At 43.3% G+C, this 23615-nt stretch overlaps 1 protein-coding gene across 1 annotated transcript in view; it reads left to right on the top strand.

The window, feature by feature from the left end:
• Positions 1–23615, top strand: part of raver2 (ribonucleoprotein, PTB-binding 2) — a gene marked incomplete at both ends in the record, with an annotated part of 84756 nt that overhangs the window by 40614 nt on the left and 20527 nt on the right. Inside the window, 2 exons of the mRNA XM_080011491.1 lie at positions 9218–9525; positions 10986–11150. Coding sequence (XP_079867617.1) covers positions 9218–9525; positions 10986–11150 — 473 coding nt within the window. The remainder of the gene's footprint in view (positions 1–9217; positions 9526–10985; positions 11151–23615) is intronic.

A 23615-nucleotide genomic window follows, 5' to 3' on the forward strand; every position in this document is an offset into this window, starting at 1 on the left:
TACAGTATGCTACATACAGTACAAAAGGTAGTGGAGCATAAGTGTGTGGCTCAGTGAGGACCCCTGGTGAGGTCAGCATTGACAGTTCTTATGGCTTGTGTGAAGAAACTTTGCCTCAGTCTCTCTGTCCTCGCTGTGTGACTGTGGAGGCGCTTGCCCGACCGCAGCAGCTGGCAGAGTCCATTGTTGGGGTGGTGAGAATCCTTCATGATCCTGTGGGCTCTGCTACTACACCTCCTGGTGTATAAGTCCTGCAGGGCGGGGGGAGGGTAGTTCCAGAGGTACGTTGGGCTGAACGCACCACCCTCTGCAGGGCCCGTCTGTCCTGAGCAGTACAGTTCCCAAACCAGGCAGTGATGTTGCCTGTCAGGATGCTCTCCACCGCTCCACAGTGGAAGGACTTGAGGATCCTAAACCGAGTGTGGACTGGTGTACATTACCTTCATTGTTGCTTTATTTTCTGCGATCAAGAGATATTCTGTGAAACACCTCTGTGAGCTCTGCTAAGAAATCACTTTTGACAGCGCATACATTTATAACTGTTTGATGTAAAGGCTGTCCTATCCTCCTCTAGAGTGTTTTGTAATGAGTGAAGGAGTTGTTCCCTTTGTTTAACAATCTTTAATCACACTAGTGAATATCCCTGTGGGAGAGTTGTGCCAGAATGGTTCAGAGAGATAGGGTTTTCATGTGTGTGCATGTGATAGATAGAGAGAGAGGGAGAGAGAGAGAGAGAGAGAGAGAGGGAGTAAAAGTGATTATGATTATGGGCTGTGTGGTAATTCGATTTCTTCATTTCAAATGTAAGGCTCATTGCAAGGGATGCTCCAGTTTATGGGGAGATTTGCTTTTTTTTTTTCTATCATAACCAGATTCAGACAAGAAGTTAAACACCAATTTCATCTCTGTGATCAGATCATCACTATCTTAGTACTGGACACGCTGATGAACTAGCCTAGCTCCTGTGAAATTGGGGGAATTCACCTTCCAGCATTTCAAAAGCTGAATAATTTATGGATATGTTGTGTGTTGATAAATGGTTATGCATAAAAAATAGTTCTGAATTTAGACTACTAAGATCTTGTTTGCATGTTTTATATTTTTGCTCATCATAAAGACACGAGACGTGTTGTTTAAATCAGCTCATCAGACGCTGAAAGCGGTATTTTCTGGTTGTGTGGAAAATAGTTATACAGAAAACAACAACTGGTAAACAACATTTATGCATCCATACTTTGTAAGGTTCCATGATGTTTTCTGATGGAAGGAAACTAAGGCTGCTTTTTAAAATTTAAATGCCACCAAAGCCTAGAAAAAAATGAATAAATTATAATAATAAAAAAAAAAGAACAGCACATAAATCGAAGTGGCGCAGTCAGCCCAACGAGTTGTTTTCTTCCGTTAAACTTGCCTCCACCTGAGAGCAGTGGGCCCCAGGGCCGGATAAAACAGTGGGGGCCACCTCACGCACTCAGCCAGGAGCTAAGGATTGGCCCCGCGAAGGCGCCCGCCTTGTCGCCTGTACCCCCCTCCACCCAAGGTTTTAATTAGCTCCTTTGATGAGGAACTTGCCAGTAGAATGCTTCCTCTGAAGTGATTTCAGGGGAGGTTTTCTGTTTCCTTCCCTGGTCCCCCCTACACACTCTTAAAGGGCACAGGGGGAATAATCAACACATTCGGAAGTTTAGCCCTGTAATTAAGACATTGCCGCTTTTTTCTTTCTCTGACTTTTTTATATATATATTGTTCACTTGACAACCTGTCGGCCAGCCCCTGTGAGCCCGGTTAGGGTTTCATGAGATTATTGTGGCAGGTATTTGAGATTCTTTGATCCCTTTTTATATATTTCTCCCTCGCTCTCTCTCACTCCCTCCCTCTCTCCAATATTAAGCTGGATATAGCTTCACTCCCCCGCTTCTTGACCAGTGTGGAGCCTTGGCAAGCAATGGAGAGAGAACACGCTAGGATAAAACCCCCCAACCCTTACTTCCCCCATCTCCTCATAATGCCTGACGTTAGCTAGCATACTTAGCGGGCTAAAACCAGATTAGTCTCCCGGCTTAGTGTAAGAGATCCATTAGTGTGTGCGCCTGCGAGTATTAGATGGCGGGGAAAGTAATTGATTCGGTTGGAGGCAGATAAAAGCAGATGGAAATTGAGATAGATAGATATTAAGGACGGAAGGAAGGAAGACTAGTTAGCATGGACTCCAAAATAGATGTTTCAAGCTTTTTATTTAAACATCCACAGATGGAAGCGAGGGAGAAAGAGGGGGAAGACTAGAATACATAAACTATACACTGATTAGCCACAACATTAAAACCACCACTTTTAACCACTAATATTGCGTAAGTCCCCCCCATACCGCCAAAACAGCTCTGACCAGCGGCAGAAGCTTTAAGTCCTGTAAGTTGCGAGGTGGGGCCTTCATGGATCGGGCTTGGAGCAGGCCACCTTCTTCCATTGCTCCATGGTCCAGTTCTGACACTCACGTGCCCATTGTAGGTGCTTTCGTTGGTGGACAGGGATCTGTGGCTACGCAGCCCCATACGCAGCAAGCTGGAGTAAGCTGCAAAGCACTGTGCACCGTGGACATCAACGTTTTCAGCAATTTGTGCTCCACCAGCTCTTCCGTGGGATCGGACCAGACGGACTAGACTTTACTCCCCACAAGCATCAATGGGCCTTGGGCGCCCCATGACCCTGTCACCGGTTCACTGGTTTTCCTTCCTTGGACCAAAAGTCGCTCAGATCCTAACGCTTGCCCATTTTTCCTGCTTCCAACACATCAACTTCAAGAACTGACGGTTCACTTGCTGCCTAATATATCCCACCCCTTGACAGGTGCCATTGGAACGGGTTGAGCCATGTTATTCACTTCACCTGTCAGTGGTTTTATGGCTGTTCGTTGAGTGCATGTGCGTAGAAAATAATGTAGACCTGCCACCCTGCACACATTTTGTGTACCAACCACGCAATTCTTGGTCAAAAGCAGAGGTACAAAATGCCAGCAGAAACTACGCGAAAATATACATATCATTTAAAGATATATAAAATATTGTAATTTAATAGCAGAAGTAAATAAATACAAAACTGTACCGCACATTTATTGGGTATATAAACTTCATCCCTCTGATTGGACCAGATGCTACAACCTGTGGTTCTGTAAACCCTCCCTCTCTTCTCACTCACTCAACATGCACTGATACGCAGCGCACTGAGCGGTACTTTATTATCCACCGAGGTGTAGTCCTGCATTACTGAGGTGAAATGGGAAGTGGGGGAGTTATAATAAAGCACAAAAATGTGACCGTAATGTTAACCTATAAAACATGAGATGCACCAATCAGTCGGCCCATCAGTGTCAGATATATCCGATACTGTGCTCATAAACTGTACTCGTAAAAATACTCCAATACCAAAACCCGATACAACATAATGTAACGTAGTTGCGTAGTTGATGCTCAAAATAGAGTGAAAGAAAGGAAATGTCGGCCGTTTGGAGGTACTTCAAGGTAAACGAGGAAGATTAGATCAATTATTTATCTACCGCCTGACAATATTTCAACATTGTGCAGCATGTCTCCGCTTCAGCGATACAGTACACAGTATTTATTTTATTTTTTATTTATTTTCAGATAACCTATCATTAGAGATCACATTCATGTCGGACAATATTTCCCACAAAATTACGGGAAAAATCTACGAAATCTTATTGTGATTTTGATTGTGATTCGCTCTTGTCGAATCGTGACACTCCTATGAACCAATCGTTGCGCACTGATCACAACTTATAAACACACAAAATCAGCAGTCTCCATATTGTGGTAACTGAAAATTAACGCAGTAGTCTGTATGTGCTGCATCACGAGAGCGTGATGAGATTAGGTGATGTATTGTATGCATGCATATGCATGTATTTGTCATTGACTTACAGCAGATACACCCAATGAGACCAAATTATAAGATAGAGATACGATATATTTCTCCAATCACCGATATAAACTCAAAATGATCGTACTAACATGTAAAAGACATTTTATAGTCAATGTTTTTTTATGAACATACAATTTAATGAATCGGCCGAGAAAATTGCAATCGGTGCATCTCCAGTTGGTAAGCATGTTGGGTAACTTTACGAGATTATGCATTTCAGGGGGTATGTCCTAATGAAACAAATTTGTATACAGTATATAGTTAACCATAACAGCCCGTATACGACGGCTACGCTGTGAATAACTGATGGAGTCATTTAGGTGCAGTAACTCAAACGCCACGGAGACTCCCTGTTACACTATTGTGGTACTCAAATATTTTCCCAAGGTTGGCAGGTCTGTTAATGTAATGCGGCAAATGCAGTCTCCACATTACAGAAGTGCAGGATTCATTATTTACAAGTAAAGTATTTACACAAAAATCACAAAAAATCCAGTTTTGACTAAAATAAGTCGGGCGTCTCCACTGTTCTGACAGTGGGGAGACACGTTTGGGTTTTTTTTGGAACAGAAGGGGGACAGTCCCTTAACTCAGTTGTGTTAAAAATGTAGGTTCATACATGCAGGAAGCAAATGAAAACAAATAGATCTAAAATAAAAAGACAGGCACAGAACCTGCGCATAGCGTTGTCTGGAGGAGAAACAAAACAAAAAAACTGTTACGTTTTTCATTTTCCATACAAGTAAGAAACTAAGGAAACAAAATCTTTCTCTATGAGATTATATTATATATTGCTATATTATAATCACAAGATTTGGGCGGAGGGTACCCGAGCACCATGGACCCAATGGTGTCCTTTTTATCAGGCGTGGGTTTTTTTTAAGCGTGAATGGACATCGAGTTAGCGGATAGTCTGGGAAAGATATGCATATTCATGAGGAACATGTCCTCGGCACATCCTCAATCTGCACACAGTAGAGCGCAGTTCACGCGCTTATTTTTTCTTTGAGCACCTGCCCGTCAAAGACCCTGCACGGGACTGTAGAGTGGGGAAGTGAGATCCGATCACGAGTGGCTACTCGATAGCTCTGAGCAGAGGGGGGAGGGCCTCCGCCTCCTTTTTCCCTCTCCACTCCAGTTTCAGAACACGGTAAACTGCACTTAGACCGTTTCAATGTTTGGATTTTTCCTTACTGATTAAAAAATATATATATTGTCCATCATCAATGTCAATCGCAATCGATGGCTGATAGATGATTTAATCGTAAATCTGCCCGAGCCTACAACTTTGGTGAACTTTGACGCCCAAAATTTCTGTCAACCAGTAGCAAAGGAGCTGGTGTTGACCTTTGAAATGGCAGACCATTGTCCTTTTTTATACAATTCTGTGCTGCCAGGTTGCACAAAGCAAACACACCATGGTGTGCATTGAGTCATCAGGCAGAGGTAAATAATCATTATCTTTCCTCTTGTTTGTTTTACAGTTTGTCTGCGAGCTAGAGCACTAACCAGCTTTATAGCTTTAGCATCAGCATTGCCTACTTTACAAAGATACATGTAGGAATTTCATCCTGGCAATCCCTCTGTGACAGAAGCCTCATGCACAGAGAAACATACACACACGTGGTAGTAGTCTTTATTCATTGTATTTATGGCGTATTATCTTTGGCATTAGATATAAATTATTCAGGCTGATGCATTTTAGGGGGTGACGCCTTGGGTTGTTTAGGGAATTGCTAATGACATATTTTTGCAAGCACAACAATTATCACAACCCAAGGACTTTAATGTATGCTTCATTGCTTGTTACTCAAATTTTTAAGGTGTGTGTGTGTGTGTGTGTGTGTGTGTGTGTGTGTGTGTGTGTGTGTGTGTGTGTGTGTGTGTGTGTGTGTGTGTGTGTGTGTGTGTGTGTGTGTGTGTGTGTGTGTGTGATTTGCCCATGGTTCACTGACGATTAATGTGAAAACATTTGAACATAATGCTGGAAATTCACAGCATGAGCTGTGCAAATGTTACTTGCAGCACTAGCATCATGCTGTTAATGGTCTGGGACTTTCTGCCTGAAAGTTTGATTTGTTGACTTCTCATTTATTGGAAAGTTGGCTATGAAAACATCGGAGAACATATGACACTTCTTATATCACAGTGTGCATTAAAGGCCCACCTACATCAAGTGCAGTGGATATATGTATGGATTTTGTTTTTCCTTTCCTTTAGAGTTTTTCTTGTTTTGAAAGAGTGAAGGTTCAATAACAAGCCAACTTTTAGGGGTAGTGGGAAATATCGATACAGCATAGTATTGCAATATATTTCCCAATGATATTATATCAAAACTCTGGCGGCAAGGATCAATTTATTATTATTTTTTCAAGTTTCAGGCCGTGAGATATATGCCATGTCCACACTCATGCTAATTCATTTAAAAACACAGTTTTCTTGTGAAACTTTCGGTCAACTAGCATTTTCAAAAACATGGTCGACCACACCAAAAAACTGCTTCCATATCTGTAATACGCATGCACAGGAAACCTGCAGCAGCAACGGAATAGGTTTACTTTGTTTACAAGAGCAAAGAAGTAATATTATCTCAATGCAATTAAAATCTTAAGTAATTTAGGATTCTCAACATGTCCAAATCCCATGAAAACCGAAGAAAATCTGACAAGTGTAACACTTTAATAATCCCCGGGAGTAAATTCAGGCATCACAGCACACAACTTGGGAAACACGGCAAACTCATTTAATTATTTTATGAACATATACTGTAATTAAACTGAATGCTCCTGACCAGACGTAAACAAACTGGTCGTCCACCATCGCTTGTAGGTTCTTGATGCATGCGCAAGATGACGTCACCGTTTTATGCTCCTTGTGGACGGAAGACCAGAACAGAGGAAAAATGATACGTTTCAAACTTTTCACTGCTGTCAGATGAGAAAGAAATTGACAATACATTGAAATTTATTGCAGTCTCGTAATATTATTATAGAAAGAAAGAATCGGAAAGAATCGCCATATTATCTTATCGGGACCCAAGTATCACGATACTATCATATTGTGAAATCCCTGGCGACCAACTTCCCTATAGTTGTGAGGCCTGTTACACCACCACCAGATTACTGTCGCTTGTTGTGTGTTTCTAGCACAATATCTTTACCTTTATCCCCTCCAGAGGTGGGTAGAGTGCTGACAAATTATACTCAGGTGCTGCTCCTTTCAAATCAATTGAACTCAAGTGTAAGTATAAGTAGCTCTCCAATTAACAATTTGAGTAGGAGTAAGTATATCGGAGGTCATCTTTCAAAGACCTAAATTTACTTTATTTCAACCATATGGTGTGTGTGTGTGTGTGTGTGTGTGTGTGTGTGTGTGTGTGTGTGTGTGTGTGTGTGTGTGTGTGTGTGTGTGTGTGTGTGTGTGTGTGTGTGTGTGTGTGTGTGTGTGTGTGTGTGGAGTTGTCTGACAAAGCTAGTTCCGCCTCATTTAATAAAGCTGCTTAAACGCATGCACTGCAACGCTGAAATTATCTGGACATTACCTGGATGAGCTGGATGTGTGAATAATAATAAATATCTGAATCATTTGGACTGGACATTTCCCGGACTTAAGCCAGCCAGAACCCTAGTACAAAGTCCGGGTGATGTCCAATTGAGCAGTATGCGTGAACAGAGCAGGTAATTGTCCTGATCATTCACAGCGAGCGAGTGAGCATGTCACGTGTTGTTGACGTCTATCATGCGCCGGTTATTTACCTTCGTCTGGATCTTCGTGCACCAAGTATAGCTGCTGTGTACTCCTTTCTGCTTTCTTTATTATTCCTTTCAACTCTTGTTTATATTGCAGATACGTCCAAATACATAGAGTATCAAGGCAAACAAAGCCCAAGTACTGATAAGTCGGTAGCCTCATCCGCCACCTTGGGTGTGCTGTAAAACTCTGCAGCGTCATTGCGTCCCGTCCTGCCTCCTACACACTCTACCCAGGCTCAGTACAATTCCTTTAGAATGGTACTTATATACATGAGATAGGATAAAGATACAATAAGATATTTATTATATCTTATCTATTAGATGTTTATTTAACTCCCCTCCATTTTACTTTGCAGCATCAAGGGTCTTATATCCAGTATCTCTCGGCAGGTTGGAAATTTCACTTGTATTGTACCACCGTCTTTTAGAGGCATATGAGTTATTTTTGTGTTCTTTTATCCTCTATTCTCTCTGCATGTCATTTTTCCGAGGTGTAAATAAGAGAGAGGCTACACTATTAACACACCATGAATTACCCTGAGCCCCCGGCTCACCCTCTTTTGGTTCTCCCTCTGTGCCTCTCACACACTCTATTGGGTTTTTGGCCGAATTACACATTCTAATATCAGTTTATTAGAGCCTCGTTTTAGGGCCCATGAATGAGCTTGCAGTCGCGTCAGCGCGGGGGAGAAGGCTTGCGCCGTTACACCAAATGAATCACCGAAAAGCCCTGGTTCTCGTGCTATAATATCTTATTACTACTGTCACTTCCCATATAACCTGCCACCACTGCAGGTGTGGGTGTAGAGGTGGTGGTGGGTATGTGGGTGTGCACGTCTGTTTAATTGGTCTTGACAGAAACAGGATGAATCAGTCTGGCACCAGGGTCCATAATTGGAAAGGCCATTATAAGGCTAATGTATATAAATGCAGTGTCAATTTGAAATGAACCAAACTTTACTGAGCCGCACAATCCACAATCGTATTGTCAATAATATTGATTTGCCCTATAAATGTCTGGTCCTAGCATTTTTATGAGGTTTGGTGTGTGTATTTGTGTGTTTTGTAGTGGATTCCCCATAGCCAGTGACTCCCTATATTGAGCTAATGTCTTGTCTTTCTCTCTGTGTATCTCTCTGTCTGTCCGTTGGCCTGTCTGTCTTTCTCTATATGTGAGTGTCTGTCGGTGTCTATGTGCCTTTACTTTTCTCTGTTATTTTCCCACTGTCGTTTTTCTTCTTTGTTTTTTCCCATGTGGCTTACTTCGTATGTGTTCTTTGACTCCTCCATCTTATCGTATCGGCATTATGCGTGAGCTGCTTCTCGATGTGTAACTGTCAATATTTTTTTTGTGCCTGCGTATCGCGACATGTGTAATTGTCCTTTCTCCTCATTTGTGTGTGTTGTCTTCTTCCTGTGCTCTGTTTGTGTTGTCAACGTCTGCCTGTCTGCCATCTTTCCATCTTTTTTCCATGTTTTCCTCCTGTCTCCTTCCATCCTGTCCCCTCCATCCTGTCCCCTCCCTCCAGCCTTTGTGACTTTGCTGAACGGGGATCAGGCTCAGGATGCCATCCGCTCCCTCCACCACAGCACAGTCCGCGGACGCTGCATTAACGTCACACTGCAGCCCACCGACTCGCTGCTCTGCCTCACCAACCTGCCCCACACCTACACCTGCCAGAAGTTTGAGGGGCTGGTGCGTGCTTATGGAAACATCGAGCGCGCCTTCCTGGTCTACAGTGAGCTGACGGGCCACTCCAAGGGGTACGGCTTTGTGGAATACATGAAGAAGGACTCTGCGTCGCGGGCGCGCTCAGAGCTGCTGGGCAGACCACAGGTACCTTGTGGACAGAGCAGCCGCTAAGGCTAAATAAAGACGTTTGTTGTAAAGTAGCATGAAAACATACCGTCTCTTACCATGAGACAGTGTATTCCCAACATCTGTGCCCCCTTAAGTCAAGTGGTCGCTGCTATTCGCTCATTTTTTAATTAGGTAATGAATGGGTCCATGGTTTTAAATCGGATTTGTTCTTGTTAAATAATGAAAAAAGTGTCAAAGTGACAGTTTATATAGTACTATTATTTCATGTAACATATTTCATATGATGTGTCATATGAAATGTTGGTGGGAGAACGTAGAAAAGGCCCTGGGTTCATGTGATCACCCATTTATCCAATCATAAAGTGTGGAGGACAATTGCCGTTTCTACAGTCAACCTTATATTATACCCATACCCCTTAATATTTTCTGCTTCACCTTCTCATGGGAGATCCCAAATATCACAGCACCTGTCCTCAGTGGGGGAACCAAAGGGTTATAGTATAGAGTGGTGTATAATATAATTGTGTACATTTTTATTGACTGTCAACTTCAGCTTCCATCGCTGGTCAGACGATGTTTCTTGTGCATGTTTTTATTGGGGGTTATTACGATGTTATATGAAGGAAACCCCATGTGAGCGGGGCGACCATGCAAACTCCCCACAGAAAGGCCCCTGATCAGGAGATAACCCACCGGAGCACAGCACCCCAGGCAGGAATTGAACCCAGGACCTTCGTACTGTGAGGCAGCAGTGCAATGCACCGGGCCACATTAATATACTGTAACATAACACTTAACAATATAACACATAACGACCACCTTGTAGGATTGTGGGCTCTCTTTTTGCAGGGGAGAGAACAAGAAAATTAAATTCAATGCATACAGGTGATGCAGAAAAGCAGCACAGCCCTTCAGTTTAGTTTGCTTAATTGCCACTATATAAAATGTGCGTTTTCAAGGAAGGCGTGGACACAGGAGTACAGAATAGAAAGGGCTTTAAGCATTCTTGGAGCCCTAAATTGGCATATATCCACTTGAAATGTTTAACTTTACTACAGTTTATAAGAGAACATTCACAGATAGAGGAGGAAAACAGAAATAAGGCAATATGCAAGATGGTGAGGATTTGTGGAAAATAATCCCTAAAATGGAGATGAGAAAAGAGGTGGAGTAGAGTGATTATGTACAGTTCACACAATTCGTAATGACAGGTGAGAAAATGCAGAGGACCCTTTAGAAAGTGCAAAATGTGGCCTTCTAAATCATGTCGTCTTGCGTGACACTTCCAAATGAAGACTTCTAAAATATTTTAATACTCCCATTATAAGTCTACCTTTCGGGGGCATAACGGCAAATATACAAATTACAGCATGAACTCCTTTTTAGCATGGATGGATGCAAGCTAGCACACCGGCTGACAGAATTTAACTATTCAAAGGAAAGCCAAACCAGACTGATCCTGTCCCATTGCTCAGGGCAATCGGTCGCTGATGGTGCAGTGGATGGATGTGAACCAGCTGAGTCAGGAGCAGCACCTCCACTCCAAGTGTCTGTGTGTGGACAGGCTGCCCCTGGACCTGTGTGACTCTGAAGAACTGACCCAGCTCTTCTCCTACACCTACAAACCCGTGTTCTGCCAGGTGAGTGCTTCAGTGTGTTGCCTGTGTGTGTGTGTCTGTGTCTTTTTGCTGTGTGTGTTTGTGTGGGCGTGCAGCTTTGTGTTTGTGCATGTAAAGCTTGTTACCCGAACAAGTGTGCGGTGTACTTTCATAATTTCTTGGCAGCCCAGTATGACTGTCACAGGGCTAACATGACAAGCAGACAGCAGTATAAGAGGGGGGTTGTTGCTGTTTTTTATGTCTCAGCCACAGTAGCGATGTGTTGATGGCAGCAGAAATTAGAGAAAAGTCACATCTCAACTTGATATTACTGCGCTTATTACATGTTCATTACATGCAAAATGTAGTCATAGAATACTAATGATAATAGCAAATTTGAAATCTGCAACATGACGCATATCACACTATCAATGTATTGAGATTTGATTTCATTTGATATTTTTGTTATTGCAATATTGTGATTTTGTTAAATGTTGTCTTTACAGCTGCATTACAGAAAAGTAACACAATTTTCTAAACTTCATAGACTGTTCTAGATGTTCTAATCAATGCTGATGGTTATAATATCCACATTATGAATGATTGTTTCTTGTATGTAAATATCTTATAAAAACATCTGTAGTCCCCATAACATTTTGCAATTATCGATATTGAGGTATCAAATACTGTGATATTTAATTTTGTCGATGTCGCCCAGCCCTAGTCAGCAATACCCAAAATAGACATAGGCGCATCCCATTAATCCAACATCTCCAGGTGACGGGCACTGATGTAACATAGTTTACAAAGCTGTCAGGTCCCCTACAGACCGAATTGTCGCTGCACCTGCTGACTGCTACTGTCAACTTATGCCCCTCCCATCCATCCATCCATCCACCTATCCCTCCTATCTTGCTGTCCTTCTATTCTGCTCTCTTTCAGTCTTCCTCTTCCCTCATCAATCTATCCATCCCTGTTCTTTTCAACTCTATTCCATTACGTCCATCCACCCCCACATGCCTGCCGGGCAATTGCTCACTGGCTATCTGTCATCCACTGTGGTTCCAGTTTTAGCCCAGCCCTGTTGCCCCACTCCCACACAGAAATCAATACACCCACATCAGCCCGGTCCCATGATGCTTTGTGGGCGTAGCTCATGTTGCTCGGCTGTTGCAGAGCAAGGCTGGCTTTGGCCTGTAGCCCATCATGGGGGGGGGAGGTGGGTGCGTGCGTGCGCTTTGCAATTCAAGGTGTGTGGCTTATGAAACTTCCCAGCCAAGCCCGCACAGTTTAGGAAGGGTTATGTTGCCTTTTGTTCAACAGAACAACACGCAGGGGCAGTTTGAATGTAAATGGGTGCAGCAGCACATAATGAGCTTCAGCTTTTCATCAAATCTGATTTTCACAATGTTTTAAAATGTTTTGTTAATTTGCTGATCAAATTGGCTTTGCACAGCAATCTGCATTGCCCACAACACGTGGTTTGGGGCTGTTTCATACTCTACCAGTACCTATTTATTAGGAAGAAAATCAAGATAATTTAATACAATGTTGACATATATCCCAACATATCACAATGTTTGCGCATATATTGAAAGCCCCACATCTAAGTATCCAACTGAACTTCAATCCAAGTCACACATACTGTTCAACTGGGTGAAATTTTGTTAAATATAACATCAGACCAATAGTCTCCAAAAAAGTCTCCCTCAAATATTTCAGACCCCATCCCTTGAGGAAATTTAGCTCACATCATCTCATTATCATTAATTTCTATGACAAAATGATATTACGTGAAAGATATGAGGCGGTCTTGATTTTCATGATGCAAAAGCTCAGACTACAGATAAAGGATAATAATGATATTATTGCACTTATTACTATTATTGCACACACCCTTGCAGCACCTTGGTTAAGGCTGCCATGACTTTCAGAAGCATTTCCTATTTTTTATACTCAATATAAGATAGTATTTGATCTGCATTAGCCTTTGAGCTACAGCGCATTTGACTGTCGCCAATAAAGCAAATAAACAAACCAGATGTGAACAATGTTTTAACTGTGTATACTTACTTACTGGTAACCGTGGTCCAGTACAATGTCACACTTGACTGATTCCCAGCGGGGGGGTTTTCTCCTCATTCGCCCCTCTTCTGAGAGGGATTCATTGCCTTGCTCAAGGACACTCGTGATGCACAGTGGGTTATGTACTCATCCCAACAACCCCGTGGCTCATCAAAGCAACTTAGCCAGATAATTTGCACTTGAAAATGTGTCGTCCTTTGTATATAAAACCTGTGCGTGACCTGTGCAGGACACCGATGGCCGTCAATCATCGCTCTTCCTCCTGTCCCAACTCCTCTTCACCCCCCATCCTCCCCAACACACACACACACACACACACACACACCTCGTGCCTCTTTAGCCCTGAGCCCTATAATTCTGCCACCCACCAGCGTCAGCCCCTCAGTACCACCGCCCCCAGGTAGTACTTGGCTGATGAGTCAACCAGGATTAATGGAGGTGCAGGAGGAGAGGGTTAAGAATGCCCACCCATCATCAGAGGGAGGGAAGGAAGGCGGCAGCCAGACAGAGAGCAAGGGTGAGACGGAGAGTGGGCCGGACAGAGGATGGTGCAGAGAATGCCAGAGCTCTTAGATGGAAGCCGGATGGATGGATAGAGCTTAAGCTGAAAATGTCAGGGCAGTTTGAATTTAAAAGATGGAGTGAGGAGAAAGTTTAAGATTGTCAGCCAGAATGATGGGACGGATGAGACACTTGGCACCCAACAATGGGCAAGAACTACTCTGAAATCCAAATAAAAAGATGAATGGACAGATGGGTAGATAAAAGGAAATTTCAGCATAAAATGTCAAACAGCCTTTACTTTTGGAGATGAAAGGATTTTGGCGGTAAACAGCACAATTAAAAAGCACAATCATCCTTCGCTCTGCAAATGGAGCCACTTCATTTGTTGCATTGAGAAGTTCTAGCACTGGATCTGTTCGATGCTGGAAAATGTTGGTCAGAGTCATTGTTTTGCAGACGACTTGTCATCGCACAGCTAATTAAAGTCGCTCAAAATGTGAACGTTATTCTAAGGAGACAGAAACGAGGCAGGGTATTCTGCGGGTATTTTGAAGTGTTTTTTTAATTTTAAGAAGTTGGGGCAAAATTTCACTTTAAGCGCAACTGTTCTCATTCAAGCAAAAGAGATAAGGCGGAAAAGCCCTTTTGGGGATCGTCTGATTCCATATTTCACTGTTTTCTTTTTTATCATATATCTTTGACATCCTCTTTAATCATCATCGCTGTCCATTGTTCTCTTCCTCTTACGCTCTCTCTTTCTCTCTCTCTCTCTCTGGCGCTCTCTCTCACTCACTCTCTGGTGCTCTCTCTCTCTCTCTCTCTCTCTCTCTCTCTCTCTCTCTCTCTCTCTGGTGCTCTCTCTGTCTGTCTCTCGTGCAAACACTTGTTCAGCTTCTTCTAGAGACATCACAGTCAGACTTGTCACTTTCATGGGTGAGGTACATTTACTGCACAGACAGCTGTGACAGGCCAGTCGTGACCTCATCTCTACAGTCAGACAACTGACGCTGATTTACATCTGTGCATAGACACAGACACACACTTTACTGACAGGGCGTAGTCTGTTGTAGTTATTCTCTATTGGATCTGAGCCTTGATCAGCTGCGGTCGCAAACAGTGACAGTCAGCTCTAGATTTTACACACACACACACACACACACACACACACACACACACACACACAAGCATGCATACATGTACACGCACATGCACATACATGATAGGTAGGGGCATATGTTGTGCATATACACAGCCCGTTGCATACAGTATTATGGACAAAATGGATGCTGTGTTGTTGTTCCCTGATATCTGAGAGGGTATCAAGGAATCAGGTATCAGTCTTTCTGTTTGTATGTACTTTAAAATAATTGTAAAAAAACGCTTTCAAAGTTTTCTAAGTTCGCATATCGTCCAATCGGCGCGCACAAACATTTTTATATGTGTGAATCGTCTACGTCCCAAAAGGGACGTGAACACAGCTATCTGTGCACCCCGGTGGCGAAGAGCTGTGCATCATTCCTCTAAATAATTATTTTGGAGGAACGGGGACAGGGCAGGGCGGAACAGAACACAAGTAGGGATGGGTATTGTTAAGTTCTATTTCATTTTTACTGACCGCTAGAGGCAGTGTTTCAAACTGGATTTATCCACCTCGTGCATGCAGCCAAGAATTGTATATTTACAAAGTCTCATGTAACCCCCGCTGCCCAGGTGCCGCCCCTATATACACTGCGTTCCAAATTATTATGCAAATTAGATTTAAGTGTCATAAACATTTAAGTTTTGGTTTTTCAATTAAACTCATGGATGGTATTGTGTCTCAGGGCTCTTTGGATCACTGAAATCGATCTCAGACACCTGTGAAAATTAGTTTGCCAGGTGAGCCCAATTAAAGGAAAACTACTTAAGAACGATATTCCACATTATTAAGCAGGCGACAGGTTTCAAGCAATATGGGAAAGAAAAATTATCTCTCTGCTGCCGAAAAGCCTCAAATAGTGCAATGCCTTGGACTAGGTATGAAAACATTAGATATTTCACGACAACTTAAGCATGATCATCGTACTGTGAAGAGATTTGTGGCTGATTCAGAGCACAGACGGGTTCGTGCCGATAAAGGCATAATGAGGAAGGTTTCTGCCAGACAAATTCATGGGATTAGGAGAGCAGCTGCTAAAATGCCATTACAAAGCAGCAAACAGGTATTTGAAGCTGCTGGTGCCTCTTGAGTCCCGCGAAGCTTAAGGTGGAGGATCCTCCAGAGACTTGCAGCTGTGCATAAATCTTCTATTCGCCCCCCCCTAACCAATGCTCACAAGCACAAACGGTTGCAGTGGGCCCAGAAATACATGAAGACTCATTTTCAAACAGTCTTGTTTACTGTTGAGTGCCGTGCAACCCTGGATGGTCCAGATGGATGGAGTAGTGGATGGTTGGTGGATGGCCACCATGTCCCAACAAGGCTGCAACGTCAGCAAGGAGGTGGCGGAGTCATGTTTTGGCCTGGAATCATGGGGAGAGAGCTGGTAGGCCCCTTTAGGGTCCCTGAAGGTGTGAAAATGACCTCGGCAAAGTATATAGAGTTTCTGACTGACCACGTTCTTCCATGGTACAAAAGAAGAACCGTGCCTTCCGTAGCAAAATCCTCTTCATGCCTGACAATGCACCATCTCATGCTGCAAAGAATACCTCTGTGTCCTTGGCTGCTATGGGCATAAAAGGAGAGAAACTCATGGTGTGGCCCCCATCCTCCCCTGACCTCAACCCTATTGAGAACCTTTGGAGCATCCTCAAGCAAAAGATCTATGAGGGTGGGAGGCAGTTTGCATCAAAACAGCAGCTCTGGGAGGCTGTTCTGACATCCTGCAAAGAAATTCAAGCAGAAACTCTCCAAAAACTCACAAGTTCAATGGATGCAAGAATTGTGAAGGTCATATCAAAGAAGGGGTCCTATGTTAACCTGTAACTTGGCCTGTTAAGATGTTTTTGATTGAAATAGCATTTGATTTCAGTAAATATGACCTCCTAATGCTGCAAATTCAACAAATGACCATTTTCAGTTCTTTACAACCTATAAAATGTTTTGAAACTCTGTTGTGCATAATAATTTGCATTTTGAGTTTTTTATTTTTGAAAAAAATACTGTTATCATTGGGAGGTTTGTTCAATAATATTCAAATTATACCCCAACGGTTGATGACTTGAAGATTATGTCATTTGCATCAACTATTTAGGAAAATCTGAGAAAAATATAATTTGCATAATAATTTGGAACGCGGTGTAGTCATATGGGAACTGGGACTGTTCCTTCAGATCTTCTCGCATAGAAGGAAAAAGTGGATTACGGATTACGTCAGCCAGTTGAACGGTAGCAAAAGGAGGTATGAACAATCATACTTGTTCCGGGCGCATTGCTCCTCTGCTGGCCGCAGTCGGACATGATGTCTGTCCTACGGGTTTGGGGAGGTGGAGCACTTGAGGCAGGGCTTGACTGATGGTGCCTTTATGAACTGTTCCTTCATGCCACTGACCCTGAAGGTCTCTCGACTTGCTCAGGTCGAAGGTCCCCCACTCAGCTCCCAGGACAGGGTGGGTGCTGGTATAGGGCCACACAGGCACCCACCAACAGAACCATCAGGGGCCCCACCCAGGAAGAGGGCCAGGAATGACCCACTGGCGCTGAAGGTAGACACCTGACAGCAGAGATGGCTCAAATCAAGTCACTCCTCCTCTCGCTCCAGCCAGGGCACCCGCAGCCAGGCGGTGGGTGCCGTTATACCACCACAGTCTGAGGGTTTCCAGGAGGAGGACCTGGTGTCGATTGCTGCCTCCGGCAACCTGTTCAACGATGGGGAGGAGGTGGTATCCTTGATCCCAATCCTTACATTGAAACTAGGCTCTGACCGTGGCTCAGTGCTGGGTTCCGAGAGTAATCAGGAGGGCCTGAAGTCAGGCATTTGGATGGTGTTGGCACGCCTATGGGTGGACGAAGCCCCGGTCGTACCCGCCCCCACCAGTGCATTCTTCAGGTGGTCACTTGTAGTGTTCCCCCATCTCCAGACTACATTTTGGACTTACAAAGGTGTTGGGCGGACCCCAGGTCCCTTCCCGCCATTCTAGTGGTAGCAAAAAAAAAAAAAGAAAATGGTCATGGACATCTCATTATGTATAAGTCATATATTGCAACTGTTGTGCACACACACATACACCGATTAGCCACAACATTAAAACCACTGACAGGTGAACTGAATAACATTGCTCATGTCGTTCCAATGTCATTTGTCAAGGATTGGGATATATTAGGCAGAAGGTTAACAGTCAGTTCTTGAAGTTGATGCGTTGGAAGCAGGAAAAATGGGCAAGCGTAAGGATTTGAGCTTTGACAAGGACCAAATTGTGATGGCTAGACGACTGGGTCAGAGCATCTCCAAAATGGCAGGTTTTCTGGGGTGTTTCTAGTATGCTGTGGTTAGTACCTACCAAAAATGGGTCAAGAAAGCACAACCAGTGAACCGGCGACAGGGTCATGGACGCCCATGGGCTCATTGATGTGCGTGCAGAGCGAAGTCTAGCACTCCTGGTCCGATCCCACAGGAGAGCTACTGTAGCACAAAATGCTTAAAACAGTAATGCTATCTATGAGAAAGGTGTCAGAACACACCAGCAACACGTCCATCCCAGCTTGCTGCGTATGGGGCTGCATAGCCACCGACCGGTCAGAGTGCTCATGCTGACCCCTGTCCACCGCTGAAAGCGCCTACAATGGGCACCGTGTCGAGCATCTGTGGGATGTGCTGGTACCACAAGCCCGATCCATGGGAGCCCTACCTCGTAATTGACAGGACTTAAAGGATTTTCTGTTAACGTCTTGGTGCCGGATACCACAGGACACCTTCAGAGGTCTTGTGGAGTCCATGCCTCGATGGGTCAGAGCTGTTTTGGCGGGTACAAGGGGGAGCTACTGGCCATGCATGCTGGCTCACACTGGCAGCAGAGGTGGTACTTGAGTTGGAGAGAGTGAGAGAGGGGGAGAGAGAGATGGGACCTTTTTTTTTTTTTAAACAAACCTATTTTATGGTGAGATTTCAGAGTATACTCATTAGAGGATTAGACATGCACACACATCCAACCAGGGAACAGCTGTCACATCCAGGCAACAAACAAACAAACAGCCAAAGGCTTATTTACAATGAACCTGCTGCTGTAGATTTGTGGATATATCAATCATACGAGAATATTTGAGCAATTGTGATTGTGTGAATGTACTATAAGGAAATAAATGTGTTGAGGGGAAAATTGGGGAATGTACGAGCCATCAAATAGAGCCATGGGCTCCCCAACAAACATACATCACCATTACTTGCGTGCGCGCGCACACACAAACGCACGCAATCAGTTGGTTGAGGCTCCAATGCAGTTTGCATACAAACCCATTTAAATCCAATCTAACATTCTTCTCATATATTATGTCGTGCTGTAGCCACTCACCCACTCACATTCCACTGTTATTTGTAGTGTGTACAGAAATGATCCTAAGCTCGGTTTTTATTTGTTGTCTGCCTCTTTTTCCTCAAATTATTTATCAGATTTTCTGATAGACCGTAACTCTATCAGCAGCCAGTCATCCACTAATTTATTCTCCACTTACTGACTCATCCCTCATATCTATGCCTCTTCTCTCTCACTTTCTCACGCTCTCTCTCTCTCTCGCTTCAGCTTTTTCCTCCCTCCGCCTCAGGAGTTGATTGGCCCAGGTCATATATTTCCATACAGTGTGGTAAATGTATGCTAATGCTTATGGCCTATCGACCCGCTCCTCCCGTTACTCCATTTTGACTCTCTTCCTCCGAGTGGAGTGACCAGAGAGAGGGTGAGAGGAAAGTGAGTGTGGGAGTGAGCTGTGGGGGAGAACAGCCTTGATTAGGTGCTGTACAGTAAGGAGCTGGGCTCCAGGTAAAAGGTTCAGATGCATTTGTTTCACTCACTCACCACTCTGGCTTCCGTTTTTCTTTTTTCTATATATAAAAAAAAACAGTTTTGTGGCATTATTGTAGAGACACACAGCTAAGGCTGTGATAATAACCGTAAATATGTATCAAGTGACATCGCCGCGGTATTGAGCTCATAACTGTCATCACCGTAAATTTTATATATATATATATATAGTATTTCATTTTTTGCTGGTAAAGCTTAAAGGAGGATATGAAATATAAACACAATGATTGCTAAGTTATCAGATAAAAAAATTAAAATAAAGAAATTGTTCCCCCTCTAGCTCTGCCTGTACAACTGGCCAACCGATTGGCATAACTCTCAAGACAACAGGGCAGTGGGAACTGCGTTATACTCATATCCGGTTTGGCACTTTAAAATAGTATCGTGACTTATACCAACAGAGAAGGTCCACGATGTATCGCTGGAACCATCCGGCCTTCTTTGTATATCCAGATGAGCAGTAACCCTCACCCTAACCCTAACCCTGTGAGATGCCGTCACATAACCAATGAAATAGCTGATGTTTTGACAGAGGTTTAGCCAATAGGACATTTAGGACGTTTGTCTTCCTCGTTAGTGTGCGGTGGCAGGTAGAGTTAAGAGTTAAGCGGGATGTCCCTATCCCTAGAAAATACCAGCTCCTGATGCTCTTCGGGGTAAAGGCCAGATTGGGTTTCAACGTAGCTGTACTCAGAACGCCGTTCATAACAAGGCAGCTGGGGTGCAATGCAGTTCCCCCATGCTTTTAGCAGATGTCAGCGCAAGCAGAAGCATCATTTTGACAGACAGCTGTTTTAAAGGGACGGAGTCAATTGATTCAAAGGGATTACCTGTCAGACAGTGCAGAACCAATGCCAGGTCCCATTTTGGGGCGAAAGAGCCTGACGGGGGGCGCATACGTCTTGCTCCCTGTAGGAAGCATTTAATCAGGGGATGGCTAAACGCCGGCTTATCGCCAAAACCCAGGCCGAAATAGCCGATGAATATACCTTAACAGTGGAAGGGGGCAAATCTATGTCCAGTAACCACTGGAGATAGGAAAGTATGTCGCCACAGAGCATGAGGTGGGAAGGACATTCTGCCCTGCTTTCATGGTTAGTGAGTCTAGATGAATGCCCAGGTAATCCACCCACTGTCCGGGAAAAAGACTGCTCTTCTCTCAGTTGATTGCAAAACCCAGGTGGAAGAGATGTCACCAGGGACTTTGTGTGTGCTCTCGCTAACTCTGGGAAGTGAGACAGCACAAGAAAATCGATCACGAGATAGATAGTGATCGCTGAATAAAATGGAGAGTAGAACAGCAGGGGCTGGGTCACTTTATAGGGGCAGGCCATGGCTGAAGGGTACATTAAAAGTTTCAGTAAGACGCGTGGGGGAAGCCAATAAAGATGCCGCTAGAGGGTACAGCATATGTGAAATAGAGCTGATGTTTTCACATCACAGATGACGAAGAAAGGCATTAAAATGTGAGTCTTCCATGTAAAACATGGGAAAAGGAGTTTGGTGTGGTGCTAATCTGAAGACCCAAAATCGATTACACTTACAAAATGTATAGTCGGGTACATCCCTACTATATAACATACCAAGATCGGACGTTAATCTCCAAAGTGTTACTATAGATTAGCATATAATAAGTTAATAGAGCAAACATTACCTCCTACATGCCTGTTCCGTCTTCTACAGTAGCTTGTCAGATTGGCCTCACAAGTCTTCACAAATTTCCTTTTTGTTGTTCGTTCAGTTGTAGCGTTGGGTCATTCACAAACAATCCGATTCTTTTTAATGGCTCTTTTGTAGGAACAAAGGGAACAGAGTCTCGCTGGGTGATGAGCCAGGTTTTTTTTCCCAAGTTTTAAAGTTTTATGTCGTTGTTTGTTAAAGTTTCTGTCTCCTTTACTGTTTCCAAATCACACTGGAACCATGACACACCCCTTTTCTGGTGAGGGGAAAAAAACAGTAACCAGGGGGGAAAAAAGAGTGGCATACTCGTCTCCTGGCCATGGGAAAGGCATCAATTGCCTATTTTTAGTGGGTTAACCCGCTTAAATTTTTTTTTTTTTTTTTAACTGGTATACCCCCTAATTTTGGTGTAGAAACCGTACAATTGACTCAATCGCACGACCGTGACTGTCGGGCCGTGGTTATGTGTTAATTGTACAATAAAATAAATATATATTTACGCCTTCAATAAGCATGACCAACACAGAATAAATCTTGTTCTAGCCAATCGATTCAGCTATTTTATAATTAATCTTTTTGGGGGGGGATGTATTGAATATGTTTCCTGTATGTCTTAACAAATAAAAAATGTCTTAAACGTCAACTTGATTTGCGATACCCCTATAGGCATGCACACTTAAGTATCAACATGAGTCTATCAGTCATTGGTATTTATTTATTTATTTGTTTTATTTGTTCTTTTGTTTTGTTTTTATACGCAAGAATAAGAAAAGGCCTAAGCTGTGTTTTTGCTGATCATATAAAACAATACAGGAAGACATGCCCTACTTCTGAAATGGAGTATTGGTACCACCGAGAAATATTACAGAACAATACAGGAAAATTGCCTTGTGCCACCCTGTTTTGCAATGCAACCTAAGCAATATGAGTGCATCCCTAATACAGAAAACCTCTTGAAAATGTTAATTTATTTTATTGGTAATTGTTGTTGTTCAGGTTTTGTGACAGATGTGCGTCAGATGTGACGCTTCCAGATCAGCTTTAGATCGTCCAAAAAGATTGGCTTCCCGTTGCAGCTTGTGTGGAAATCCACAGATCTGCAGACTTTTTAAATCAAAATGATCCAGCACTAATTCCAATTGTGGAAGAGTCTCCGTCCGGACTCTACAGCTGTTCCGGGCTCTGCTAGCAGCACACGGCCTGCACAGCGCACTGTCGTCCGGGCCAGAGCACTGGGGAGCAGCGTGGATTCGCTTAAAATAATTTCTATGGCCGTGGGGGTGTGTGCGGTAAGAGAGAGGAAAGTGTCCCTATTACGGATCCAAGAGGAACACAGGTGCGTGAATTGTGCCCACATGAGGGAGCGAAGTGGCGCAATTCATATTTAATTTGTCAGAAGGATGCATGATTTATTGGTCTTATCGGTATTAGGCTGAAAGCAAAATTATATCTGATATGTAAGACATGCTTGATGAAAAAGGCTTCAAAGCCGGTGTCTGAAATGTTTTCATACAGCATTTTTATTTGTTCACTTTATGAAGCTAATTGATTGTATGAGATTTTTTACTTGTCAATTACAGCTGAAATGCTCTTTTAAAGATATACCTCACTCAATGATACGGTTGCATTTAAAATTGTTCTGAAAAAACATCAAGGTTCCATATTTTCTTTGTTTCGGTTGAAAATAGTTTTTGCTCATTTCCCTGACATTGTAGAGTGTAGGGTTCAGTAATGAAGCAGGCAGTGTTTTTGGACGTCTATAATAGGTAAACCCAGGTACATTAGTTAGCTGCATTTTGTTCCATTGTAATAAAACAACATTTCTGACTGGTACATAATGAAGTGTCCTCCAATCAAAATGAAAACAAGTGTTTACATATGACAAGTTGACTACAGATTTTAAACACACTTTAATTTTAAAAGGTCATCCAGCAGACAACTCTTAGATTTACTTTAAAATGATCTTTATTTAGTATCGTTTGAGGTTGGCTTCTGGGCTCTACGGCTCATCACTCCCAGCGAGCTGTACAGCAAACATAGGCAAACTTAGTGAGCTAGAAATATAGGAGTGATGAGCTTGAATCCCCCCATTAGATTGGAGGCTCGAGCCCAACAGGTGGATGCAGGGGAGGTGGCGGGAGCACAGCAATGCAGGCAGCAGGTAGGGCCGGGGAAACTGGTTGTTGAAATAGGCCAGCCCATAATGGTGTGTAAGCATGTGGCGCCCTCAAGTTGTCTGACAGA

Source organism: Zeus faber (assembly GCF_960531495.2).
Source record: "Zeus faber genome assembly, chromosome: 1".
Taxonomy (NCBI): Eukaryota; Metazoa; Chordata; class Actinopteri; order Zeiformes; family Zeidae; genus Zeus; species Zeus faber.